The sequence below is a fragment of the Magallana gigas genome, chromosome 9 (assembly GCF_963853765.1).
Source record: "Magallana gigas chromosome 9, xbMagGiga1.1, whole genome shotgun sequence".
Taxonomy (NCBI): Eukaryota; Metazoa; Mollusca; class Bivalvia; order Ostreida; family Ostreidae; genus Magallana; species Magallana gigas.
This window is the reverse complement of record NC_088861.1, coordinates 3,780,783-3,795,975: the sequence shown is the minus strand read 5'-3', so window position 1 is coordinate 3,795,975 and position 15,193 is coordinate 3,780,783. Positions and strand designations below refer to the sequence as shown.

The 15,193-nt window shown below is 34.2% G+C and overlaps 1 protein-coding gene across 1 annotated transcript in view; it reads right to left on the bottom strand.

Moving 5' to 3' along the window:
• Positions 1 to 2,774: 2,774 nt before the first annotated feature.
• LOC136271818 (phospholipase A and acyltransferase 3-like) overlaps positions 2,775 to 15,193 on the bottom strand; it is a 28,150-nt gene continuing 15,731 nt past the window's right edge. Inside the window, exons 2-4 of the mRNA XM_066072350.1 lie at positions 9,545 to 9,731; positions 7,537 to 7,666; positions 2,775 to 2,922 (exon numbers count right to left, since the gene is read on the bottom strand). Coding sequence (XP_065928422.1) covers positions 2,839 to 2,922; positions 7,537 to 7,666; positions 9,545 to 9,731 — 401 coding nt within the window. The 3' untranslated portion in view covers positions 2,775 to 2,838. The remainder of the gene's footprint in view (positions 2,923 to 7,536; positions 7,667 to 9,544; positions 9,732 to 15,193) is intronic.

The window sequence follows — 15,193 nt, the reverse complement described above, 5'->3', positions numbered from 1 at the left end:
GATCCCCACCCTTAAACCATATATATTCTTGTTTCTTGTGTCAAGAGGTATCAAACGGTATGTAGGTCATGGGCCGTGCAGGAAGTGCAGGAATATCTCAAAAATGGTTGAGATCCCCACCACTTAACCATATATATTCTTGATCCTTAAAGGGCATCAAAAGGTATGTACCGTTAGGTAATGGGCCTCAGAGTTAAATTTAATTTTTCAAAACTGTAATGCACATCTATGGAACAGTTCCTATCATATCCCAAGATATGATGTGTCTATCCATTAAATCATAAAAGGAGTTCTAGGATCTATGTTTTTTTGAAGTGATAAACGTCAATTTTATGCTACTTTTTTACTCCCTGGATGTAATTTAAATTTTGAAAACCTAACTGCACTTCTATAGAACAGTCCCTATCATATCCCAAGATATGATTGTCTATCCATTAAATCATAAGAGGAGCTCTTGGATCAATGTTTGTTTTTTTAGTGATAAACGTCAATTTTCTGCTACTATTTGACTCCCTGGATGAAATTTAAATTTTTAAAACCTTATTGCACATCTATAGGACAGCCCCAATTATATCCCAAAAGATGACATAGCTACTCCAAAAGTTGTAAGAGGAGTTCTGGGAACCATATTTTTTTTGGCCAAAAAATGTCATTTTTTGTTGCCCACTGATCCCCTTTATAAAAAAAAAAATTCTGGAACCTGATCACGCCTCAATATGACACCCCCAATCATCTTCTAGGAGATCATTTTGCTACTGCCCCAAAAAAAATGACGTTTTTGAAACCAGTTTTTTTGTAAAAAAAAAAACGTCATTTTTTAGCCATTAAATGACCCCCAGGACAAAATTAAAAATTCCGAAACCGTATTGCGCATCTATAGGATACAATAAAACATATTCCAAAAGATGATTTGTCTACTGTTGAAAATGTAGGAGGAGTTCGAGGAAGACGGTTTTTTATGAAAAAACGTCATTTTTTTACCAATTATTTGACCCCCAGGACTAACAGATAATTTTTGAAACCTTTTTACAAAACAACATGATACCCCAAATCAAATTCCAAGAGTTCAGTTTGCCGGTTTATAAGATGTAAGAGCAGTTTGAGAAAGTAAAACGTGACAGACGGACGGACGGACGGACAGACGGACGGACGGACGGAACAGGGTTACAACAATATACCCGAACTTTCTTTAGAAAGTGCGGGTATAAAAAAACCCACACAAAACCAACACTTTTGACAAAACGTGGCTCTTGGTGTAACTATTTGGTCATCTTCGCTAGTCAAGGGTTTTCGGTCCACTTTGCTCTCCATAAACCCTTGGCGGATTTCATAACGAAAACTCGGTGACAAGCTCCGTTGTATGATTGGCTGCAGCTGCGGGTAGCTGATCCAATCGCAGTGCTTGTAAATATAAACTTTAAAAGATCTTTGGTAAAACATTCGGTGCTTTTAACAAGTTGAGACACAAGTTCTCGCGTACAGTGCCTCCCCAACGATGGTCTAACCAGATCGCTTAAAAAACCTATATATTTTACTGGGATTGAACATAGTAGCCTGGGAAGTAAACATGGCGAATGTACAAGTTGCCTATCCCGTTAGTATATACTTTCCTGTTTATGGTTATTGCTTTTAAAGGTTCAATGAGCTGCGTTTTATTTAATTTCTATGTTCCGCAATATTCGCGACAGCGATACCTGGTTTTATGGCATAAAAGCTTTCATATGAATCGGTGACTTTTTCACTCCCGGTAGAGGTCCTTACAAAACACTATGAATAAAACATCCCGTGCTTTCCCTAGGTTATAACTTAATTCATATTTAATAACATTGTTAATTATGTTCCGATATTCGGTAGTCAACATGTTTTCAAGTTGTATTAATGCCATGATGTGTATATAACCCATTGTTAATTTCGATTAAAATGTAAATATACAAGGGGCGCAACTCAAGTTGCTCGCTAGATAGCGCCACCACATCACCAAGTTTTCGTAATGAAATCCGCCAAGGGTTTATGGGGAGCAAAGTGGACCGAAAACCCCTGGCTAGCGAAGATGCTATTTGACATAGCGGAAACTTTTACTTTGACGCTGTACGGTTTTTTGTTTACTTTTAAAGTTTTGTTGTTTATAGTAACATTGGCGATTTGCCTGCCTACAGCCAGGACTCTGCTTTCAACAGATCCCGGCTAAAAATGATAAGCACTGAAAATTTAACACACATTTAACACACATTTAACACACATTTTACTTCGACTTTTCCAAAACTTTATGAAGTTCCTGTACAGAACAGTGAAAGTGGTAGGATGACAAAAGCCCTTATTCTTGACCAGAGAGTCTGAAAAAATAACTTCGTTGAAGGTTCATGAATGCCAAATATTTGGCAGAATTTATCTTCGCGAGCAAGAATGTAACAGCCAGAAATAGACAAAACCCAAACCACTAATGCCCTCTATTTTCAATCTTTTGGGCCGTGAAAATGAAATATGGTAAAAATCACTAGGTTTTGTTTTTAATGAATTTTTGAAATTGAATTTTGGAAACAATTATCATGACTTGAGAGCCATGCAGCGCGATTTTATCCTTGAGATGATACGAAACTTAAAATTTTTATTCCAATATATTTGGCAGAGAAAGGGTTCCAGTTGGCTAAGAAAATGATGTTTATGTATAAAACATACTTCAGAACTTATGTTTTGTGGTAAAATAAAACAAATTCAAAACAAAGACAGTTGTTTTTCATAAACCTCTTTATATCAAATATAAAAAAATGACATTTATTTGATTTTTACTGATCACACGGACTAAAAAGACCGGCGAACAGTTCAATCATTTAATTTCAGTCATCTCCTGCGAGAAAGCTTGTATACAGCTGCAAGAATTGCGATTGCCAAAATAATCGAAAATAGCATCAAAGCAGCGTCAGCCTGAAATAAAATTATATTTTAATGTACATACATGTATCCTGGTATCAATGTATACGGACGAAATTTGAGATGCAATCTTGGTTAAAACTATGTATTGCCTTCAAAGTCGGAAATTAATAAGAGTAAACTTATTGCTTGCTCCATCACGTCTAAGGAATTCAATGAAAAAAAATTAAACAAGCATTCTGAGAGAATTTCAGCAATATATGTCCCCTACCAGCACCCCAACTATCGCTTTATATGCTAATTACATTTAAAGAAAACAAGGTAAAATTGTTATTAGTACAAACCCTCAATCTTAATAAAACTCAAACTCGATCTTTCAGTTTTATTATAAATATTTCCCCATAATTTGTTCACTGTCACAATAGCTTTTACATGCATACTTTGTCATTAATAAACTAAAGATTGCTAGTATACATGCTTTAACACCACCCCCTAACCCCCCCCCCCCCCGGCCCGACTTAACTCTTTGGGGGTAATTAAGGGCTTTCATGATATCTTAACTATAATAGACAGCTTAATTCATTCTCTTTTCTAAGTATTCACCTCTTTCATTAAAAAATAAACAGCAGAAAAACGAATAAAAATCGTTAAACATAACATACATGTACTAACATCGGCCAGAACCCAGGACTTAGATGTTATGAAATTTGATTTCAATAGAAACTGAAGCTGACAGTAGTGCTGGTCGGCATAAGCACCGTTTCGACAGAAAAGTTCGGGAGACTACTGTGCGTGTTCGAGACCCGAGTAATAATTCGCAACGTAGGTCTAAAAGGTGAGAACAACTGGCCGCTAAGTGGGCCAGAGACCCGTACATAGTCGTCAGTCAGCCCAATTCAGATATTCCAGTGTTTACAGTTAAGAAAGAGTATGGTCAGGGGAAAACAAAAGTTCTCCACATGAATATGTTATCACTCAATTCAAATATCCCTAGGTTCTCAATTTAGAGCAGTCCCAGTCAACCAAAAGTGTTATGCCCAACCCTTGTATAGAGCAGTTACATGAATCTGATGAGACCCTTAGTCCAAACCAATTGGTGTTTGATGATTCTGATTCACCTTCAGATTCTGAGTCTTCTGACAGTGATCATGTATATGTACATGTGATTCCACAGAGAATGGTAGGTCATGACACTGTTCAGAACTCAACTCCCAGTGTTATACATGGTAGCAGGCTTGGGGCGAATTACATTGTAAAGTAATGCATTACATTACCATTACTTCATGAATTTGGGCATTAAATTACCATTACCATTACTTGATTTTCTTGAAGTAATGCATTACCAATACCATTACATGAGTAAAGTAATGCATTACCATTACCATTACTTTGTTTTAAAAAAAGTAAAGCTAAATAAAGAGTTTTTTGCAAATGTTTCAAATAAAAAACACTCTTTAACATATTTACAGGTTCATCTTCAGTATCAGGTTCAAATTCAATGACTTATAGTTATACACGATTCATTTTGTATTTGATCAATATATATTCATCTTATGGCATTATGAATAACATATCACATAAAGTAAATTGATATTTATAGACATTTGACATGGTTCATTGTCAGGTATGGAATACAGACACAGAAGTACATGCATAACAGAAAACAAATTATGGAATAACGTTGCGGTTATTTAAGCTGAATGGGGTTATTTCCCCAGATTACACAAATCTTTATAATTTTGGAAACTTAATTAATTTATAAACAGAGGGTTTTCCCAGTAATTCTTAATATATTTTAATCGGATTTCTTTATACTGAGGACACTTTAAGACAAAAGATTGCTGTTGCACTTTATGATCACCAAAGTTTGAAAGGGTTCATCTCTTAACTGCATCCTGTTAGGTTTGAAAATCTTCCCAGCTATATGTATACTAAATAAACCTTCTACAGGAGCAGTGGAAGCTGGGACTGAACGTCTTTTTTGCAATCTTTATATTAGGATATATATTAAGAGCAATGATAGAAAAATTACATGAATCTTGTATTTTCTATCAGTGTAAACTAATGTTCTAAATATACGAGAGAGAGAGAGAGAGAGAGAGAGAGAGAGAGAGAGAGAGAGAGAGAGAGAGATAATTTTCAAATGGGTTATAATATCGAAAGTGATTTTGATTTCCATCATGGATGGACAGTGCATTCATTTAGTTTTTAAAGGTGCATGTCTGTTCTTTTGTCTATTGGAACATAGGCAAGGGAAGGGGATTGGGGTGTTCAGTGCTTCTTATAACAATAGATTGTTTTGATACTTAGATTATCCTGTGGGCATTATGTGTTGTTGACATCTTCTTAATTGAAGTGAAAACTAATTGGAGAAAATTGTTTAAATGATTTCAAACTCTTAATAACAACACTCTTAAAAATGTTATGGAATTGTGTTATATCAAGTAATAAAATGAACTTTTTAAAAATCTTTTTTTAGAATACAACTAAAACATTTTTATCTGAAGAACGTTTTTATCTAAAAAATTATTGCTTTCTCCTTTAAAATAATTTTAATCAAATACAATTTCAGCTATTCATTTATTCGTCACATTTTTTAAAGTGAACATGCATAAATAAGCATAGTAATGCAAAGTAATGCCATGTAATGCCAGCATTACACTAGATTTTGGAAAGTAATGAATTACATTACCATTACTTTTAATGCTAATTTTGTGGCATTACACATTACTAGCATTACTTTGAAAACATGTAATGCATTGCAATGCATTACCATTACATTTAGCATTACCCCAAGCCTGCATGGTAGAGCCAATAATTTTGAGAAAAGAACATTTTACAGCCCTGCTGATACTTGTACTCCATCATCTTTGAATAGAAATGTATCTTTTGATAGTACGTATGTTCGACCACGGTGACGGATAAACCCCCCAAACAGGTATGGAGACCGGGTCTATCATCAAGTTACATCAGAGGTGTACTTTATTTGAATTTTGCAGGGGAGAATGTCATAGATGTGTTTCAATAAGGTCTTGTCTAATTTTCGTGTTTGTATTTTGTTTAAAATGTCAGGAGCCATCTTCCCAAGCAGGGGAGAATGTCACAGTTGTTATTTTAAAGTATTATATTTTGCGTATTTATATTTGGCGCGCATTGCCAATCGAGTGTGTATGAGTGAATGTATGAATGAGTTCTGGTGAGTCACGTGAGGATTTTGTTTACGGGTGTATGTTGACCACGTGTTTATTCTTTACTTCTATATTACAGCTGACCAATAGAAATTTACGACTGAATTCATTAATATGCATGACTTTACTAACTCATTATAAATAGCGTAAATCCCGCAAATTCCCAAACCCCACGACTTTTAACTTCATGGTAGGAACAATGAAGTCTATCTTTACCTACCTGTGCAAGATATTTCATATATTTTGTAAACTCATAGTTCTTGATACCTGGTAAGCCTTCTTTACCTTGTAATTGAAATATATTAATTGTAAATTACTTTTTATTCATTTTATTCAATTATTCTAAATTACCGAGCGATGTTGTGTAGTAATTGTCCAACTGTTTGTGAGTGCGATTGCGTTTGTACTTACAAATTTTATTTAATTAATATGATCATCGAAATAAAGAACCAGTATAAAGCTGAAATTAGTGCCAGGGATCTAGTGTTATTTATTCACACAAGACTATGCTACATATATATTCTGATGTAAAAGTTTGACCCCCCCCCCCTACCCCAAGGGAACATGGTTTGAACAAACTTAAATTCATTCTACCCACAAAAGTGTCGGCTTTCCTGGCTGATTGGTTTCTGAGAAGAAGTTAATAGATAAACTATATATATTCCTATGTAAAAATTCGACCCCCATCTATTTTGCCCCACCCTACCCCTGGGGATCATGGTATGATTAAACTTGAATCTACCCTACATGAGGATGCTGTCACAAACGTTTCAGCTTTCCTGGCTGATTGGTTTCTGAGGAGAATATTTTTAAAGATATACTCAATATATTTCTGTAACAAGTGAAAAGCTGTCAATGTGACAGCAAACTGGGTTTTCTTTTATGTGAACTGTATCCATAATCCATGTCAACCCTGAATTGATAAACACTACCAACCGTATCCAGTAAAATGGAGTACCCTGTATGCAATATTTTGCCAAAAAATTACTAAGTTCAAAAGCTGGTATTTTTTTCATAAATTATCAAAAATCAAAATCCTAGCAATATGCACACCTCTGATATATGTACAATTGATCTGCAAAAGAACAAGTTCTTATCTTGAAAACTGTAGGAGGAGTTATCCGTACAGTAAGGGTATCCTATATGCAATATTTTTCACAAAAAATGACTAAGTTGAAAAGCATGTACGTTTAGTTACAATGTGGAAGATTTCTTTAGCTCACCCGAGCCAACGGATTTATGTGAAGGTAAATAAATACATATTTAGCGCCATTTATGATGAGTTAAATAACACTTTCGATAAGTTTTTTTGTTATATTAGGTATCACAATTGTGATAATATTTTATCCATATGCCATGAACATTGGACACACTTTCGTCAAAATATAGAAGGGGCTTGTTGGAAAGAGAACATGTAACGAACATGAAAGAAAATCTTAAGTAAGTTTGTAACTCAACAAAACCAATGAAGCGGTCATACCTGTTTGGACCAGGCAACACCATATCTACAAAAGGCGGCGAAGTGCTCGCAATTTCGCCATAGGGCATTATACCCTATTTCTCCTATCATACGCGTGGCCATCTTTACGATTTTGGTGGGTGGAAAAGGACTGAAATAATAATAATCTTATTGATCCAAAAACAAAAAATCCACAAGCACGCAGACATGCACGTAGACACACGCGCGCACACACAAAGAAACACTTGCACAAGTTGCAGTTGTAAAGATTCACATTATGTATAACTTTTTTATTGTTACATGTAAATGAAGGTTGTTTAATTGTCATCTAACTTCAATTATATGAACTATTGGATATGTTATTGAAAGTGAAGGTACCATCTGATTTTTAAAGATATGAATAATTCATTTTGATTGGACTTTACATATTTCTATCAATAATCCTCAAATCCTGTTGGTTCTATTTGACAAACAATTACACAACTGCTTAAAGCTACTTGGTCCGATTTTTTGTAATTACAGTATCAAATTTTTTTTTCATACAAATCATTTATCTTAGAAAGTTATGGATTTTTTTCATATTTACACCAGCAGAATCAGTCTCCTTTCAAAGTTAGAAATATTCAAAGTAAATGAAAATAATTTCTCTTTGGGCAAGCGAAAAAACAAACCAAAATGCATCACGGGAATGTTTAGAAAAGGAAACCGCATGGTTTCGTCCCCCTAATGATTATTCATTATGATTATTAGGTTATTCAACCCGCAAGCTATGCATCGATCGACTGTAAAGAAAGCAAACTTTAGAAATATTAGCGAACAAAACGTACACATGTTTATTTGTAATTTGTCTGATCATTTCGACCTTTATTTAAAGCGATGTCAAATTCGTAATACAACCATACCCGTCTCGTGGTCAGGGGTAAAATTTAACATGAGGCGAAACAATGCGGTACCTTTTAATGTCGTTTGTTATTTAGCAAATTATCTACGTATTTTTCTTCATTGAAATTTGGCACAATTGACGGGTAAAACTACTGCAATGTCTATTATTATACATATACTAAGCATAGCTATAGTTTAAAAGCCTGCATAAAATTTGATATAAAATCGGACCAAGCAGCTTTAACTGCTTAATATTTCTATATTGTTTTTCTATCAGGGAGAGAGGGGAGGGGTCGCAAAAGTTTCCAGTTAAAACTCTGCGATATAAGCATACGATGAAATGCATACGTATGGGGTTTCTTTCTCCTGTGGTCTCAATACGTCTAAGGCAAGCCAAGGGGTGACCCCCTCCCCCTTTTGACATTTCAAACTTATTAAATTCAAATAGTAGCGGGTGCAACTCGCTGGCGCGCAACGCCGGTAAGCGAAGCGAGCTCTACTGGTAAAGCATGTGTGAATAGAAAATACAGACCAGTTGCACATTCATTCAACGGATTCTTTTCTTTTTTTTTGGTTTTCTTGCACATTGATCCGCTCACCAGAAAGCGCGTTCCGCAAGCTTCACTTGAGCAAAGCGTAATACGCACTCTGGTGAGAGACGTCACAACACTTTCGATACGACACTCTAACTGTAAAATGAATAACCGAAATCTGAATTCCTCTCAAAATCTTGCAAAAGCTAACAAATGAGAGCATTTCTTCAGAGATATGAAACAATTTTAACTTGCATATATTTGAATTTTCACATTTAATATATTTTGAGAGAATTCCAGTATTCCTGACCCTTTTAAAATTCTCGAGGGAGGTTTTACAAGTTAAGCCTACCAGACAACAATGTAAAACTGAACTTGCCAAAGTGAACTGGCGTTACAATCACTTTTAAAAGGAAAAAAAAACTCTGCATTCATATTTATTATAGTGATACGTTTATACATAGTTAATGATAAGCTGCGCTCGCCCCAAAGGTCGCACTGAAAACAATTACATATAATATACCTCGTATCCCCCCCCCCCCGATTCGCAAAATTCGTCTTATGATATACAATGCATGTTTTTGCAATACTGAAAACAAGTGATATGTACTTACTTTAATGAGATGTCTTTTTTGTTGTTTATGGCGACTTTAGAGTTTAGAACAACGTTCCAAACACTCTCTCTCTTCACAACTGCTTTCTTGAATAGTTTTCCGCTGATCGTGAACATGTGCGTCGGATTAAAGTTGCCGTTTAATCCGTCATCATCGATGCCGGCTAAATGTACAACCTCCTCGTTTCCTGTAACAAGAGATTAATTTGAGGTGATCATTTTTCAGAATTTTCCAATATTCCATTCCATTCATTTTATTCGTCATAATTAAAATTAATTATCATCTTTTTAGCTCACCTGAGCTGAAAGCTCAAGTGAGCTATTCTGATCACATTTTGTCCGTCGTCCGTCTAGAAAATTTTTACATTTTGAACTTCTTCTCTAAAACCTCTTAGCCTATTTCAATCAAATTTGGCAAACAGCATCCTTATAGGAAGGCGAATATAAATTGCAGAAATGAAAGACTGATCTTTATTCAAAGCGGAGAAAACCTCGAAACTGTAGAAAAAGGGGTGCATAAAAATCTTCATCTCAAGAACTACTGAGTCAAATACAACGTAATTTAGAATAAATCATCCTTATGAGAAGGAAAATATAAATTGCAAAAATTAAGGGCTAATTTTGTTTCAAATTGAGTAATTTACGAAAATAATAAGACAGAGAGAAGCGGGGGGGGGGGGGTGTCAATCAGTTTAACTTCGGGCTCGATATTTCATATATCGAAAACCAGTTTAGAGGTAGAAGCAGTCATCATAAAGTTAAACGGAGATGAATTTAATTTGGTTGTTGTGCAACAGTTTACGTGCGAAGGGAATATTTGAAACATCCAAAATATATTTGTGCCGTTCATGTGAAGTAAATTGAGGTTAAATATTTCAATGCGTTGACATTTTCAATTGTGACGGTGGGCTTAGCTTGTTTTTATTTTCAATTAGCATGTTTAGTTTCTTTTTATATTAACTTGAGAGGAACCATCGTCTTTCACAGGATGGAGCTCTGCCATTCAGTCAACTGAATGTTAACTGAATGGTCCGGAAAGGTGACTGAATGGCACAGCTTTGCCATTCAGTCACATTTCAGTCACCTTTTAATTGACTGAATGGCAGATATTCATCCTGTGTTTATTTTAGAATTTAAAATTTTTACGTGTAGACCGGTAAATCAGACAGCTGATTGTTTACATATACTTTCGCTAAATCTGATGCACTGACAACATAATACAGAATACTAGCGAGCTCTATTCATTATGTTGGTACATGTAATTCGGTATGATCTCTACGTAATGGTTGATTAATGCAACATGTTTTATTACGATGCTCACTAATTTCAATCTAAACGGAGATTATTCTCGCTGCTAGAAATATATAAGTTTGTATATGATGAAAAATAAATTGAGCTTTTTTCTTTTAGTGCTTTTTTTCTCTTGTCTTAATTGTTTACAAATTTCTGTTTACTAACGTGGGAGTCAAGCTTCGGGTTATAAGCAAGATACAGAGCTTTGCGCACAATGCTACTGTATGTTTGTACACAATGCAGAGGTCATGCTTTAGTTCGTTTATATTTTAAATGCAGCTATGCTGAATAGGAAATACCAAGTTTAAACATAGGTAATCACAGATTACAAAGCTCACCGAGACGAGACATCACCCTTATGAGACTTCACCTTTATGAGAACACCTTTATCATATTAAATGAAAATCATACTTTATGATCTTGGATATTCATGGATTCTGTTTTGACACAATATCGTATATCATCTGTTAAAAAATTGTATGATAATCATATGTTCATATGTTAATCAATACAATAATATATAATTAAATATTGCATCCTATCATATTTACAAAATATATCATATAATACATTAACATACCATAATAAACAATGCTGAGATATGATATTGTAACGTATAATATGACATTGTATTGTGTTATACGTTATTGTATTTGATCACATAATACAATATCATAATATATAAAACAATATAGTATAATTATATAACAATATCAAATTACATAATACATCATATCATTGAAACGTATGATATTATATTGTAAAATATAGTATGATATTGCATGATACTGTATCATTTTTGATACATAATATGATATTGTATCATATGATACAATATAATTTGATACAAAATTGTATAATATCAAATGATACAATATTATGTGATAAAGTAAAATATTATATAATACAATATTATATAATACATATTGTATACATAATATCATACAATACAATTTCATGTGATAATATATCATATTATAAACCAATACCATATTTGATACAACATTGTATAATATCAAATGATACAATATTATGTGATAAAGTAAAATATTATATAATACAATATTATATTATACATATTGTATACATAATATCATACAATACAATTTCATGTGATAATATATCATATTATAACCCAATATCATATTATACAATATCGTATGATACGATATTAAATAAGATTACAGTATCATATTATACAATTTCATGTGATATAATTCTATATTACAGAAACTAATATCATATTATACAATATCATATGATACCATATTATAGAATATACAATATTGTATCATAGGATACAATATTATATTTTGCAATATCTTATGTAATAGTATCATGTCATAAAACAATAAATTAATAATACAATATAATATTATACAATATTGTATCATAATATACAATACTATACATAACGCTATCATGATACAATATCATAACATAAAATATAAAAAAAATTGATACAATATCATATATCGTATCATATAACTTTTTATAATATTACATATGATATTATATTGTATCATATTAAACAATATTGTTTCATACCATACAATTCTATATCATAGGAATCATGTTATATCATTTATCAAAAACACATCTATCTATCGAGCAAGTTTGAGTGAGGTAGGAGATTTCTTTAGCATCCTTGATAATGGAGATCAGGCTCTGCATCTGAAGCAACCTCTGCGTTTCATTTATAATATAGTTAAATCAACTATGCAAGCTATCATCTATAAAACATGTGACCTGTTCCAAAAAAACTAAACCTCATCCAGCATCCGAAACCTATGGCTCAGATTCAGCATTCAAGCCTGTCAGGTGCATCAGTATACATAAGACGCATCTCCATGCAAGTTTGGTAAAGTTCAGACCAGTAATAACTAAGATATCATCATCAGAGGGCATGAGCAATTAAAACCTTAACCTGCTCCAGCATCCGCAACCTTTGGCTCAGATTCAACATCCATGCCTGTCAGGTGCATATGTATCATTAGACACACCATCCATTCAAGTTTGGTGAAGTTAGGACCTGTAATAACTAAGATATATTTTTTAGCATCCTTGATAATGGAGATCAAGTTCTGCATCTGAAGCTTCCTCTGTGATTCATTCATATTACAGTTTACTGTGGAATCATTAATTTTCGTGGGGGCCAATTTTCGTGGATTGCTAAAGTTTTACAGGTTCGTGGGGACGTAATTTCGTGCATTCTCTTAAACCTACAGAGGAAATATGACTTTATTACCCTAATCTATTAATTCGTGGAGGATGTTAATTCGTGGATGAAAGTTACCCACGAATTCCACGAAAATTGAGCCACCACGAAATCTAATGATTCCACAGTAATCAAATATGCAAGTTTGAAATAGTACTATTATCTATTAAACATGTGACCTGTTCCAAAAAACTTAACCATATCCAGCATCTGAAACCTATGGCTCAGACTCAGCATTCAAGCCTGTCAGGTGCATCAGTATCATAAGACGCACCATCCATGGAAGTCTGGTGAAGTTAGGACAAGTAATAACTAAGATATATTCATCAGAGGGCACCTGTTTCAAAAACTTTAACCAGCTCTTAAAACCTTAACCTCCTCCAGCATCCGAAACCTATGGCTCAGATTCAGCATTCAAGCCTGTCTGGTGCATCAGTATCATAAGACGCACCATCCATGGAAGTCTGGTTAAGTTAGAACAAGTAGTAACTAAGATATTATCATCAGAGGGCACCTGCAACAAAAACTTTAACCAGCTCTAAAAACCTTAACCTCCTTCAGCATCTGTAGCCTATAGCTCAGATTCAGCACCCAAGCCTGCCTGGTGCATCAGTATCATAAGACACACCATCAATGCAAGTTTGGTGAAGTATGGACCTGCAGTAACTTGGATATTGCTATCAAAGGGCACCTGCAACAAAAACTTTAACCTGCTCCAAAAACCTTAACCTCCTCCAGCATCCGAAACCTAAAGCTCAGATTCAGCACTCAAGCCTGTCTGGTGCATCAGTATCATAAGACCCACCATCCATGCAAGTTTGGTGAAGTACGGACCTGCAGTAACTTAGATGTTGCTATCAAAGGGCACCTGCAACAAAAACTTTAACCAGCTCTAAAAACCTTAACCTCCTCCAGCATCCGAAACCTATAGCTCAGATTCAGCACTCAAGCATGTCTGGTGCATCAGTATCATAAGACACACCATCCATGCAAGTTTGGTGAAGTACGGACCTGCAGTTACTTAGATATTGCTATCAAAGGGCACCTGCAACAAAAACTTTAACCTGGTCAAACAACCTTAACCTCCTCCAGCATCTGAAATTTAGGACTCAGATTCAGCATCAAAGTCTTTCAAGTCCATAAGTAGGTCCAGATGTATCATCCATGCAAGTTTGGTGAATATAGGACAAGTAATAGCTTAGATACAGGACCTGCAACAAAAACTTTAACCAGGTCCGGACGCCGACGCCGACGCCGAGGGTATAGCATAAGCTCCCCCTGACTTCGTCTCGGTGAGCTAAAAATCTTAAGTTGAATGTAATACTCATTTGAAAAAAACATGACACAAACCAAGCTATGTATCTTTCTTATAATTCTACGATTAACGCTGAATTTTGGTTGATAAAAAGAAATATCTTACTAAAAGGAGGATATGCTGTAACTTCTTTCTGATGCCCTTTCTTTAACAATGAATTGCATAAAATCTACACAAATTTTTGATAGTTTTTCGAACACAAGTAAATGAAAACGACGTCTTATAAACAGTCTCCATAGTCCTGACACATTATTTTTATGAGTATAAAAGCATTATCAGTGTTCTAAAAAAATATTGCAAAAGAAAATCATCTGTGGACATTTGTCGTTTTTCAATAAAGCTGAAAATAATTGGTACAATAGAGCGACATGCCTGTCAATACATTAATTTGATTTATAGCTCTTTTACACGTGACAACATTTTATTAGTTAAGTTTATTCATCTAAAGAGATTGGATATGAAACGTCATACGAAATTAATTCATGTCTGGTAAACGACAATCGTTTATAATGGAGAAAGCCAATTAAATTGTTCAATGTTTTTAATTTGAGGAATTGAGCGCAATCTTTCTGGTGCATTGAGGTACAATTTTCTTCTTTCACATATAGGATTTTTTAAAAATAAAATACAATAACTAGTAAGTAGTGGAGAGAGGAAATTTACCTTTATGCTCTGTATTTTACTCGGTATAAAAAATGGGGGTGCGCTAAAATAAAGGGAAATGAAAGTTAACCGTGAACACCAACTGAAAATTTAGTTATTTACTAGACTTTGACCTTTGCAAGCACGGGTTGACATATTGCATATGACATCGGACATTCACG